Here is a 12,181-nt window from a genome sequence, read left to right on the forward strand (position 1 = left end):
GCAGCCTGGTGGCTGCTGGTGGGGGAAGGAGGCTGATGGGTGAAGCAATCAGAGGGTACAACCTTTCAGTTATAAGATGAATAAGTTCTGAGGATGTAATGTGCAACATGGTGACCTTAGTTAACAATACTGTGTTGTATATTTGAAAGTTGCTAACAGAGTAGACCTTAGAAGTTCTCACCACACACACAAAAACTAAACTATGTGAGGTGATGAATGTGTTAACTAATCTTATCGTAGTAATCATTTTGTAATACTGTCATACATATATCAAATCACTAGGTGTCTACCTTAAACTTACACAATGTTATGTAACAATCATATTTCAATAAAGCTGGGACAAAAACAACCAGTACTCATTCTGAGTATTACTTGGTTGTCAGAAATACTGAGTCAGGATTCATTTTATACCCAAGTCAAGCCTGATGTATGATCCTAGTGATTAAGTCTGATTTTAAAATTCTTCTCATCGCAGTAGAACATATAGAAAATAGTCCAACATATCAGAAATAGAACTTTCAGAAAAGTTGTCACCTTTTTTGCTCCCTCTCCACTGGTTTTTCAATGCAAGTTATCCAAGAAGGCAATGAATAGAAATCACAGGATGAGAGCTCTGCCATAGACCTAGAGAATAGCCAGGCCAGAGATCAAGAGGACAGAAGGCCCAGATGGAAGGGCTCCAGGAAAAAGGAAACCTGATAGATAATATGATGAAACATTTTGAAAACATTAAGAATATTTGGATAGCAAATTATATAAGTGAAACAACCAGGCAAATACCCAGAGACAAATAAGTGTTTAGAAAAGAAAATGCAATCATACTTCTCTATTTGGATCTATAGTAAATAATATTTATGACATCATAATGATATCAACATTCATTATTGGTTTATCAAAAATAGTGATGTTACCCCATTGCGAGGATTGAGAAAGTTGAAGAGGTGTTTACAGTACAGCCAAATCTTTATCTATTAAATTGTAAGTCTACAGTTAACGCCTACAATTGAAAAAGTAAGAAATGACAGTGAAGGCCCATTATTGAGAAAGATAAAGATAAATACTAGAAGAAACAGATATAAAAGCTAAAAATTCTAGCCTGGGAGAGAGAGACTTTGAATATTTTTGTTTTGTTTTGTTTTGGAGCCCACTTTTATTGTACTGTCGCTTTGCCCCGATGGCAGCGGTCACACTGCTGGGTGATATATACAAATACACATATGTACACACACTGCCCACACCTATAGCAGAGACGACGGAGACTTTCAATATTATTTGATTTTTATTTATGTGTATCAGTTTGGTAATTATTTATTATGATAGGCTGAATAATGCCTCGACCCAAAGATGCTCATGTCCTAAATCCTTGGAACCTGTGAATATGTTATTTCACATAGCCAAAAAAGAAAAAAAAACTGACAGATATGATTAATTCAGGGCTCTTAAGATCAGGAAGTGATACTGGTTCTTATAAGAGGGAGGAGGCAGGCGGGGCAGAGTCAGAGAGGAGATAAGAAGCAGAGGCTGAAGTGCTGCGATTGCTGACTGAAGACAAGAGGGCCATGAGCCCAGGAATGTGAGCTGGAAAAGGCGAAGAATAGGATTCTCCCCTAGAGCCTCCAGAAGGAACACAGTGCTGCCAAACCATGTTAGACTTATGACCTCCAGAACTGTAAAATAATATATTTACCTTTGGTTTAAGCCGCTAAATTTGTAGTAATTTGTTATGGCAGCAAGAGGAAACGAATACAGTTACTTAGACAATAAGGTCTAAGAATGTTAAATAAGAAAAAGTAAAACATGGTAAGACATGAATTATAGAAAACTTACCGTCTATTGACAAAGGTAGTTCAAACTGAAGGAATAAATCAATCTGAATTAGAAAGGGATGATAATTTCATGTACTTATGTCTCCTTATTATCATTAGGACAGGGTTAGGTAACTTAAGAATAGCTATACATGAGTCAGTGCTTAGCCATATTCTAATACTCTTTATCCTGTGTACTTTTCATTCCCCTTCCTCCCCCTCTTTTTTTTTTTTCCCATTTCTCTGTGTATCTTTTCTTCCTGTTACTGATGCACTGTTGGGATAGCTGCCTGGCTCCCGGTCCAGTGATTCTATCATATCCTAGAAGGTCCCTGTATCAGTCAGGCTTCTCCAGAGAAACAGAACCAATCATATAGAGAGAGATTTATTTTAATGAATTGGCTCACATGATTGTGGGGCTGGCAAGCCCCAAATCCACAGATCCATCAGGCAGGCTGTAAACTCAGCAGGAGGTGACATTGCAGACTTGAGACAGAATTTCCTCTTTTCCAAGAAACCTGGTTTGTTCTTAAGGCCTTCAACTGACTGGATGAAGCCCACCCACATTATCAAGAGTAATCTCTTTTACTTAAAATCAACTGATTGCAGATGTTAACTACATCTACAAAATTCCTTCACAGCAACACCTAGAATAGAGTTTAATTAAATAATTAAATATTATAGTGTAGCCAGGTTAACACATAAAATTAACCATCAGAGCCCCCAGCTCTTAAGAGGTGGGTAGCAGGCACCATGTTTGTTCTGACTCTTACTTACAGGTGGCTGGCTGGTTCAAGGGTGGACACACCATTCCCACTAGACCATTCAGAGGTCTTGCCTAAGACTTACTAAGGAAACTAGAAAAAAAAACACATTTGGCCCTCTCTGGTGTGATGTGAGGATTGGAAGACAACAGTGGCCATATGAATAGTCAGTCATTCTGTACTGGAAGAGCGTGAAACCAACCTACAGAAACAGAGACCAGATTTGGAAAAAGAGTCACCTACAGTAGTCAGGGAAGGTGTGCAAAGGCTTGCTGGATGAAGGGACATCAAAGTTATGACGTGACAAAAGAGTAAGAAGTAGTGATGAGCAGTTGCTATGTGAAAGTCTGATGTGATGTGAGAGATGAACAAAGGGGAAGTTGGAGGTTGAGGGGGAGGCATGGAGAGATCTTCTCCAGGCAGAAGAAATGCAGGGATAAGAACACAGAGAGCAGTGATATTGGATGTTACACATTAATCCCCTCCCACCCCATCATCCACTTTTTCTAGGCTGAACTGGGATTGAAGTATATCCACTGATAAAAATGTGAAGCTGTTATCACATAACGGCATGAACTGCCCACTAGCAGCTTAACTTCAGAGCAATGCCATCTTTGTATAACAGTGTTTATGCAATTATTTGAATAGTTTACTTCATTTGAACTTAATATTTTATAAAAATTAATGAAAAAATGAGTGCTGCTATTAATAACAGTAAAATTTAGACAAAGACAAAAAAAAAATCATCAGATTTGCCTAAAGTTGTTCATTGGACTTGAAGTTGACTGCCTGTGAGTTCAGATGTGAAGGAAAAGAACTGTATTAAAGCACATTTAGGAAATACTGGAAATTTGCCCTCGACCACTGTATCTAAAACATATTATAAACCACAATGACAAAGGAAATGGAGAGACTGTTAAAATTATGAATTGATAATTACCATCCATAAGTATTCCAATGATCCAAACACAGAAAGAACATGGTATAAATGGGAATACAAATGCAACTTACTAAAGAATCTGTTATCAGGAAAAGCTAGAATTCAAATTTCTCTCAGTAATTTTCCAAAGATTGTGACATTAGCAAAAATGATCAATACCTTGCAAATATACATAACCAACTTTTGTCTACCAAATGTCACCACAAATGAGTGAGAGAATTAGAATGTGAGTTAAATTAATCATATTTAATGTTTAATCTATGTTTTAAGTATATACATATACATATGACAGGTGTTTAAAAACTAAAATCTATATACTAAAAACTAAATCTATATACTGGATTTACTATACTATAGTATACTTATATAATCTATATATAGTAATCTATATACTAAATCTATATATTATAAAACTAAAATTTATATTGGGAATTTTATACTATTTATATTATAATCTTGAAAACCTGGTATAATATGTCTTAACTTTTGCATTCATACTTCTTTTTGCAAAGCAGGCAGCTACTTATATTCTTGGAGCTAGAGCTGTGTGCATGAGTGTGTGTGTGTGTGTGTGTGTGTGTGATGAGGGGAAAACAGTAAGTGATCAGAGATGAGACTACAGAGATAAGCAGACATTAGATTGCGTAAAGCTGCATAAGGCACATAAAGGAATTCAGACTATCCTGAGATTAATGGAAGTGTTGAAGGAGTTTAGGCAGAGGAATTATATGACATATTCGCCTTCAGAAGATCATGATGGTTGCAATGGGAAGAATGGATTTGGGTGGGGTGGGGTGGAGACGGAACCTCTTTGATCTGTACTGCAATTATAGTAAGCAGGTAATAATGCCTTGGATTAGGGAAGTGGCAGTAGAAATGGAGTGGATTCCCAGAGGTGGGCTGGTAAGCCAGTTCTCTGGGGCGGGGGGGCGGAGGGGGTGTGGATAGCCCTGATTTATAATGCTTGCCAATTTCCATGGTGTAATTACTTCCACCTTGGCTGGTTGGGAAGAGATGTACACATCGGGAATGGGTACCTCATAAGCCAGTGTGAGCTGGCCCTAGTTCCGCATGGCACACTACCTTTATACAGAAGTGAGAAAACTGTTCATTTCTCCAGACAGAATTCTTTTTTGCAAATTTTCACAGTTGTGTCAATACCGCCACCTGTTCAACTGATATTGAGAGGATAGGAATCATTTTATAACTAACAACAAAGAATACTGGTGTTCTGCTGCTAACAAAACCCCAAAATGTAATGGCTTCAAAGACTATTTTACATCTGTGACTCTATTTCTGTTTTTAAATAAGTTATGGTTACCAGGGGGGAAGGGATAAATTGGGAGATTGGGATTGACACATACACACTACTATATATAAAATAGATAACTTATAAGGACCCACTGTATAGCACAGGGAACTCTACTCAATACTCTGTAATGACCTATATGGGAAAGGAATCTTAAAAAGAGTGGATATATGTATATGCATAACTGATTCACTTTGCTGTACACCTGAAACTAACACAACATTGTAAATCAACTATACTTCAAAAAAAAAGTTTTTTAAAAAGGCAACTTCAAAATAAAAAAAAAGAAGAAGAAATGGAGTGGAATGGATGATTTGAGATGTGCTAAGGAGGAAGTTTTAACAGAGCCTGATGATGGAATGGATGTTGAGGAAAAGAGAAAATTCAAACTAAACATGTAGATTTCTGGCTTCAGCATTTGGGTGGGTGATTGCATCAGCTCAGTTCTGACATGCTGAGTTTGAGTTAGTTTCCTAAAAAACATCCAAGAGGTATCAACTAGGGAATTGAATACATAGGTTTCAAGCTTAGGAGTGAGTTCATGTCTAGAAGTCATCAACCTATAGAAATAAAACCATGGCATAGATGAGATAATCCAAGAGGAATGTGTAGACTAGACTAGAGTGATAGAGCCTTAGAGTTCCTTGAAATGGCAGTATTTAAGCAAAGACAGCAGTGTCCAAAGGACATTATGAGTGGCCAGAAAGGATACAAACATGAAGTGTGGTTTTCCAGAAGCTGAGAGAAGAGATTGTTTCAAAAAGGAACGAACAGTCAACAACTTCAAATGCTGTTGAAATGTTAAGAACTAAGGGATATCTTATAATAGGGATGATATTGTGTCGTTTCACAGCAGTTTTGGGAATGAAAGCCTGACTACCTACGACTGAGGAGTAACTTGGAGGTGAGGAAGTGGAGATAGCAAGCACAGAAAATTCTTTGAAAATTTTTCTCTAGTGAAAGGAAGGAGAATTAGGGTAGAAGCCAGAGGGAGAGAGGATACGTATGAGGGAGACACTTTAAACAAATGAGAATGCTAATGGCAAGGAACCAGTAGAGTGAGAGGTTGAAGACACAACAAAAAGAGAGTAATTGATGGAGCAAGGTCCTCAAGTAGACAGGAGGAGCTGAGATCCAGAATCCAGACGGAACGATGGCTTTCTATTGTGAAAAGAATGAAGGAAGGGATGGTCGTAGTTCAAAAGTTATAGGTTTGATTATAATAACTAATATATAGTTCTCACATAATTTTTAATTATTACAACACAGTATAAGTATTTTAAAATGTAGACAGTAAGATTTTTCAAAGGTAGTGAGAATAATCAGGGACTATCTAAGTATTGCTATTAAAATCAATTAATTAAAAGCCTAAGTTTAAGTACTAATATTATTTAATAACAAGATGTGATTTAGGGCTTCCCTGCAGTGGGTGAGAGTCCGCCTGCCGATGCAGGAGACACGGGTTCATGCCCCGGTCCGGGAGGATCCCACATGCTGCGGAGCGGCTAGGCCTGTGAGCCATGACCACTGAGCCTGCACATCCGGAGCCTGTGCTCTGCAACGGGAGAGGCCACAACAGTGAGAGGCCCGCGCACCGCAAAAAAAAAAAAAAAAGATGTGATTTATAATCTAAAATAAATAAATAAAAAATAAAATTTAGACAATAATACAATTAACAATTACTTATTAATATTATTTTCTCTAACTCCCCAAGACTCAAAACATCTAGATTTATGGGACCTAGCCAAACATTCCTTATTTTGTAAGGTGCTTGGGACAACATTTGAAATATAGTAAATATTTAATAAATGCTAATTTAATTCCCTTTCCTTGGCTGACTCTGGACTCAAATAGTCAGCTGCTTCCCTACTGATGGCATCTAATTCTTCCTTCTGGTTTCTCAGATCTGGAACTTTCTGGTCTAATCCTCGCTACCTACCAGAGTCCTCCTGACTTTATAAGTACCTTCTGTTCTAGTCTATCCCTACCTCTACACTTTTCCAGGACAAATCAATTCATTTATGATAGAGTAATTCATTTTAATGAAGTATATTAAAGACGAAATTTGTATTCTACATGAAGATATGCAGGTATTCTGTGTATGTGTACACACACACGCAAAAATCAGGAGCCACTAGAAATCGATGCTGGGTATGTGGTGATTCCTCTGAAAAATAATACAACTTATAAAATGAACAAAACTGAAATGGGTATCAGTTTTCACAATGATAGATTCTGACCAAAGGCATATTTTCACAGACTTTGTCAAAATGTATCAAAGAGCCCTTTAAAATATCAAAGTGGCTTCTTCATTTACTGGTGATGAAAATGTACAATTTTATTTATAGTTAATAAGTATAAAAACTTATTCAAGGTTGAAAGACTCTGAAGAAACCTGTAGAGAGGTAGGGAAATTAGATAGAACCAAGCATATCTATTACCTCATTCAAGGGAAATATTTCATTTGGATGATCAATCCAGGCAGACAATGGCTTCTGAAAAATGAATACTTGATTTCATAGCAGTAAAAATCAATTTTGGAGCTAGTTCAGTGATAGAAGGACAATGTAAAATACATCATCCCATGCACCTTAACTATATCTTAAATAAAATAGTATAAGAATACTACACAGCTGCAAATCCAAAACTTCATTTAATAAGTACATTATTAACACTTCTCTTAATGTCAAAAAGATGAAAAGAAACAACATAGAAATATTTTCAGCTATACAAATTCAGGGTTTCCAAGACAAAAAAAAAAAAAATACTGAGGATGCCACTGTTATTTACATACAGTTTTTTTTCTACACAGAAAATGTTTATATCTAATTCAATTTCACTTTAACCCTGGGCAAAGTGAACGCTGTAATTAGACAACAGCATTCACTTAACATTTAACCTATTCATTTAACATTTATCACTTACATGTACTTGCCATGTGCCAGATATTGTTCTAAGTTCACTAAGATATTAGCTCTTTTAATCTTAAAACCATGAAACAGAACATGGTAAAAAGTTTTGATTGAAATTGCTGTTTTTCTCCACTTTTCCATCCTACCCCATCATATGTAATCAGTAAAAAGACAGCAAAAGTCCAGTGAAAAGCATTTAACTTGGACTTATAAGATTTGAGTTCATTTCTGGCTCTATTTAGGGTTCTGTGTGACATTGGATAAGTTACTGAAACCAGAACCTCCCAAACCTAACTGATGATCAGAATTTGAAGGACGGTGTTATAGTTACAAATATAACTGTTTATATTTGTTATATTTTTAAATTTATATACATATAAGGCTTCACCCAAGACTTTCTAATTGACTTTGTTTAGAGTGGGACTCAAGAATCTGAATTTCCTTTAAAGCTTTACACATCTTCCTCAACTTACAATGGGGTTATGTCTCAATAAATCCATCATAAATTGAAAATATTGTAAGTCAAAAATGCATTTAATACACCTAACCTACTGAACATCACAGCCGAGCCGAGCCTACTTTAAATGTGCTCAGAACACTTACACTAGCCTACAGATGGACAAAATCATCTAACACAAAAAACTGCTTTGTAATAAAGTACTGACTATCTCATGTAATTTAGTGAATACTGTTCTACAAATGCACAAGTGAACGGTTGTCTGGGTGCAGCGTGGTTGGAAGTGTATTGGACTGGGCGCTGGCATTTCATCAAGAGAGAAAGAGAGGTGTCCTCTATATGAGGTTGGGGAGCGGCAGAGTCGGCCTTTTCCGCCCGCTCCCCCCTCCCCCGAACGCCGCTCCGGCTGCACCGCGCTCGCTCTGAGCTCCGTGCTCCTAAGCTAGTGCCACCGTTGTCTCCCTCCAGTCGCCATCATGATCATCTACCGGGACCTCATCAGCCATGATGAGATGTTCTCCGACATCTACAAGATCCGGGAGGTCGCGGACGGGCTGTGTCTGGAGGTGGAGGGGAAGATGGTCAGTAGGACAGAGGGTAACATTGATGACTCGCTCATTGGTGGAAATGCCTCCGCTGATGGCCCCGAGGGCGAAGGTACCGAAAGCACGGTAATCACTGGTGTGGATATTGTCATGAACCATCACTTGCAGGAAACCAGCTTCACAAAAGAAGCCTACAAGAAGTACATCAAAGATTACATGAAGTCAATCAAAGGGAAGCTTGAAGAACAGAGACCAGAAAGAGCAAAACCTTTTATGACAGGGGCTGCAGAACGAATCAAGAATATCCTTGCTAATTTCAAAAACTATCAGTTCTTTATTGGTGAAAACATGAATCCAGATGGCATGGTTGCTCTGCTGGATTACCGTGAGGATGGTGTGACCCCATATATGATTTTCTTTAAGGATGGCCTAGAAATGGAAAAATGTTAACAAATTTGGCTGTTTGGATCTATCACCTGCTCGCCGTAACTGGCTGGCTGCTGCTTTTCATCCACACAACACCAGGACTTAGATGAATGGGACTGAGGTCATCTGGAGCTCTTCGTTTTGATGTTGATTTGTTTGGAGCAGAGGCATTGTTTTTGAGGGAAAAAAAAAAACGTGTCATGTAGGTTGTCTAAAAATAAAATGCATTTAAACTCAAAAAAAAAAAAAAAAGAGAGAGAGAGAGAGGGAGAATCGTGCCCATATGGCTAGCCCAGGAAAAGTTCAAAATTCAAAACTCGAAGCATGGTTTCCACTGAACGAGTATTGCTTTCATACCATCGTAAAGTCAGGGACTGTCTGTACAAATTCTGGTGAGCAGCAATACTTGGGAACCATTGATCTAGTAGTCTTATCCTTTAATCCCAACAGAAAAAGTATGGAAATATGTGGTTCACAAGAGTGGACATGAAGGGCAGGATTGTAAAGCCTAAATGTCAGACCTCCATTCTTTACACGTTCTCACTACAGTGGCCACAACAAAAGGGCCATCTAGGATATTTAAGTCCAAACAGAAACATTAGGAATGGTATCATACAGGTGACTGTCACATACAGCACCTATGTAAACCTACCGCTTTAGGCCTGATGGCAATAAAATGAAGCAGGAAATGGAGGCAATGGTCTCACTGATTTAAATTATAAAACAAAACAAAACAGATGATCTTTACCTGAATGTGCAGAAAATGGCCACACACACACACATATTCACACACCTAAAAGTTTCCAAGGTGATTTTTTTCCCCCTTAAAGTATTCAACTAATCATCACAATATACTTTTTATTTTCATCCCTAAAATATTTTGAGTACTAATGCCTGACACCATGAACATGAATAAAAGTAAGTGCCTGTCTTCAAGGCGATAGACACAGCCATAAACATAAGAACAGCACTTTAAGTTTTAAAAACTTAAGTTTGGCTGAATTTTACAGATTCTACAGGCAATCAATCATAAGCCAGAAATGCTCATATTATAAATATGTTCTGGCATAACTGTCATATCAAGCTGGTAACCATCATATAAAGAACTAGAAGGAACCGTAATTTGAGAGCCTCAGGATAAGAGATGTGAGTTTGACTCTGCTACTTGACAATTTGTAGCAAGACTTTTCAGCCCTTAGGCAAGTCTTTAAGCCCTCTGAACCTATTTTTTTGAACAATGCATGTCTTATAAAGTTGTTGTGAAAATAAAATCAAATAATACAAATGTTAACGTACCATGGGTATTACGGACAATGCTTATAACTCTACTAGTAATAAAACATGTATTTCAAGTAGTTTAGAGATAAATTGCTAATAACCAACTACTTTCTCATCTGGCCCCCAATACATCTAGGAGGCTTTTGTTGTTACCAGTTACTACTATATGTGTAGCTTTTGTACACTGATATGTTTATAAATTGGTATACGATAAGCACATATATAAAAATAAATATGTACATTATATAGCCATGAATATATTTAAATGTGTTTATATATGCATACACCTTTCAAAAGAGAAATACTGAAGAAACCAATCTAAGAGGAAAAATTTCATCTACTTCAGGGATAGACACTGGACAAAACCTCAGAGGACTATGTATTTTATTTTGTATTTCTGATTAAACAATGATGAGAATGACAGAAGATTTATAGGAATGCTCACCTTCATGCTACAGACAAACATGTAACTGCATGCTAAGTCTTATTATTCTATGGGGACGTGAGTAATGCTTTAATGCAAAATTCCAGTTAAATGACTGTAGTAGACTAATCATTAATTCTAAAACATGATTCTGACAAAAGCATACCTATCTCATACGTCTCCCCAATGTATATATTAGCTATAAGTAGCAGCAAACATAAGAATTGTAGTTACTAAAACTCTTCTCCTCTTACTTTTTACTCATACCATGTTAGTACATAAGGTTGGTTTATAAATAATAATTAACAATAAGGTCAATAAGAAACCTAAGTGTGTGTGTGTGTGTGTGTGTGTGTGTGTGTGTGTGTATTTATTATTATTAAAAAAATTTTTTTTGGCAACAACACACAGCTTGTGGGATCTTAGTGCCACAACAAGCGATCTAACCTGGGTCCATAGCAGTGAAAGTGCGTTTTAACCACTGGACTGTCAGTGAATTCCCAAATCTAAGTATATTTTAAACCAGAAACTTTCATGTTCTTTGAGGTGCCCAGGCAGGAAATTTTGAAATGCTCATGAGTTCTACTGGTGCTAATTATTAATAATATATACTTAAAATTATGCCCTTTCATCCAAGTACCTCAAAGAGCTTTTAAAGCATTAATTTGTTATTTCTTATCTCTGAGAGGCAGGCTGGTAGAAAGTTATTATAATCTCTATTTTATAGTCAAAGAAACTAGGGCATAGAGAGGTTAAATGACTTTGCTTGGGTCATATGGTGAAAAGAACTTTGGGACTCAACATCATTGCTCTCATTTCTAGTTCAGTATATTATCCATTACATGGTTGGTCAATACACCTAAATGTAATTTTATTCTAGGAAAATTGAGAATAAATGTATTTGAATAATCTAAGAACTAAAGGTGAGAGTTCCTCATTTTTTGTGTTCAAAAAATCCTGCTATACAGGAATATAGAATAACAACTAATAATTAGTCTTTGGTTTGCCACTGTACCTATTATTTATAGGGCTTTTGCTATATGTGGCTTTCTGAAGCTTCTTCTCGAAAATGATCCATTCTATTTCCGACTGCTTTAAGCTAGGTTAGCATAGCTGTGAACAAACAAGAATCAGCTGAGACAGGCTGGCTAACGAGCTTGAGGTTGTCTTTCATTGCGTTCCCCTTGCTCACTCTTAAAGCTATCCTCCTCCTAGCTCTCCATTCAACAGGTATTTGTGTAACCTACCATCCTCAATCCTCCATCTGCGGCTAGTTTAACTAACCTGTCTTGTCAATGATTAAATTTTAAAAATTTTAATT

The 12,181-nt window shown here is 36.9% G+C and overlaps 1 protein-coding gene across 1 annotated transcript; it reads left to right on the top strand.

Moving 5' to 3' along the window:
• Window positions 1-8,553: 8,553 nt before the first annotated feature.
• Window positions 8,554-9,410, top strand: LOC116759481 (translationally-controlled tumor protein-like). The gene has a single exon (XM_032643306.1). The coding sequence runs from the start codon at window positions 8,664-8,666 to the stop codon at window positions 9,180-9,182; it is 519 nt and encodes a 172-aa protein (XP_032499197.1). The 5' UTR covers window positions 8,554-8,663; the 3' UTR covers window positions 9,183-9,410.
• The last annotated feature ends 2,771 nt before the right edge of the window (window positions 9,411-12,181 follow it).

The sequence above is a fragment of the Phocoena sinus genome, chromosome 9, assembly GCF_008692025.1.
Source record: "Phocoena sinus isolate mPhoSin1 chromosome 9, mPhoSin1.pri, whole genome shotgun sequence".
Classification (NCBI taxonomy): domain Eukaryota; kingdom Metazoa; phylum Chordata; class Mammalia; order Artiodactyla; family Phocoenidae; genus Phocoena; species Phocoena sinus.

Bases quoted from the DNA above. Each gene is read 5' to 3' on its own strand.
- LOC116759481 (XM_032643306.1), top strand. From the start codon at position 8,664: ATGATCATCTACCGGGACCTCATCAGCCATGATGAGATGTTCTCCGAC.